Source organism: Frankliniella occidentalis, unplaced genomic scaffold (genome assembly GCF_000697945.3).
Source record: "Frankliniella occidentalis isolate FOCC.00 unplaced genomic scaffold, Focc_3.1 Scaffold923, whole genome shotgun sequence".
NCBI lineage: Eukaryota > Metazoa > Arthropoda > Insecta > Thysanoptera > Thripidae > Frankliniella > Frankliniella occidentalis.
Genome location: NW_026268029.1, coordinates 18,657 through 19,727, shown reverse-complemented (window position 1 = coordinate 19,727; position 1,071 = coordinate 18,657). Strand labels below are relative to the sequence as shown.

General features: G+C 48.9%; 1 protein-coding gene across 1 annotated transcript; it reads right to left on the bottom strand.

The window, feature by feature from the left end:
• Positions 1-200: 200 nt before the first annotated feature.
• On the bottom strand, positions 201-1,054 carry LOC113215824 (uncharacterized). The gene is made up of 4 exons (XM_052275791.1): positions 905-1,054; positions 592-828; positions 305-511; positions 201-224 (listed from the first exon to the last, which is right to left on the bottom strand). The coding sequence occupies exons 2-4, from the start codon at positions 817-819 to the stop codon at positions 201-203; spliced, it is 459 nt and encodes a 152-aa protein (XP_052131751.1). The 5' UTR covers positions 820-828; positions 905-1,054.
• Positions 1,055-1,071: the final 17 nt, after the last annotated feature.

Genomic DNA, 1,071 nt, shown 5'->3' with positions numbered 1-1,071 from the left:
TAAGACAAACTCTTTCTGCACTTCAAGCGAAGGGTGGATTGATAAATGAAACATAGGAAAATTTGCTATCCTGATTTTATTTTTTTTCAAAAAAATAAAACTAAAATGGCAAATTTTCCTATGTTTCATTTAACAATCCCCCCTTCGCCTGAAGTGCGGAAAGAGTTTGTCTTAAAAATAAAACTAAAAAAACAGTAGAACTATTTGTTCTTGGGTAGTGGAATCTGAAACAAAAAAGAACTGTGTTAGTAAGCCGAATGATACTCAATATAAGTTTACATTAAGAGAGAGGAAATGTACATACCACAATGGCTACCCGCCCTGATGCGGGAGCCTGAGAGCGCCATGGCTGAAGTCGTGGTGGTTGGGGTGCACCCTCTCTCACCGCACGAAGCTGGTCTATCCTTTCCCTCAGGTCTATTGGCTCATGTTGTGGCTCCGGGTGATGCCAAGGAGGCCAGTAGGCCACGGCGGCCGCGGGGTCTTGTGACTGGGCCTGGGGCTCATCATCCTGTAACAATCACATTTGCTTAGACACTCGTCTCTCCACTGGACTATGGCATTAAAGAAAAGGTGTGTGTTGAAACTAACCTCGTCGTCTGAGATGTCTATGACGATAGGTGGTGTAGTGAGGTCAAGAGGAGCGACTTGTGGCTCCTCCTCGTGGATTACGGCTGGCCCGGGGATAAGATAAGGAGCCGGAAGGGCTGCAGGGGGCTCAACAAGGTTCACAGCAGGATCCTCCATATCCCGCTCGGGGTAGGGTGTCGGGGGCCTCCATAGCAATTGGTGGGGCAAGGGCGATGCCCTGCGCAACATTAGGTGATACTGGAACAAAATAAACGTTTTTTGTAAGAAACTGCACCACACAGATGATGTTGAGGTGGACGTCATAGCAACTTACATCAGCTAACCCGTCCTCACTGGAGACGGTGTGGGCGGGCGACGGCGGTGGTGCAAGTGGGCCAGGGGCCCTCTCGAGCTCTGTTGAAGCCCTGGCTGGGGCAACCCATGATCCTTGGCTCTGAAAACGCGTTCGTAAACAAATATTAGTTTCGTGTCATGGCGTTT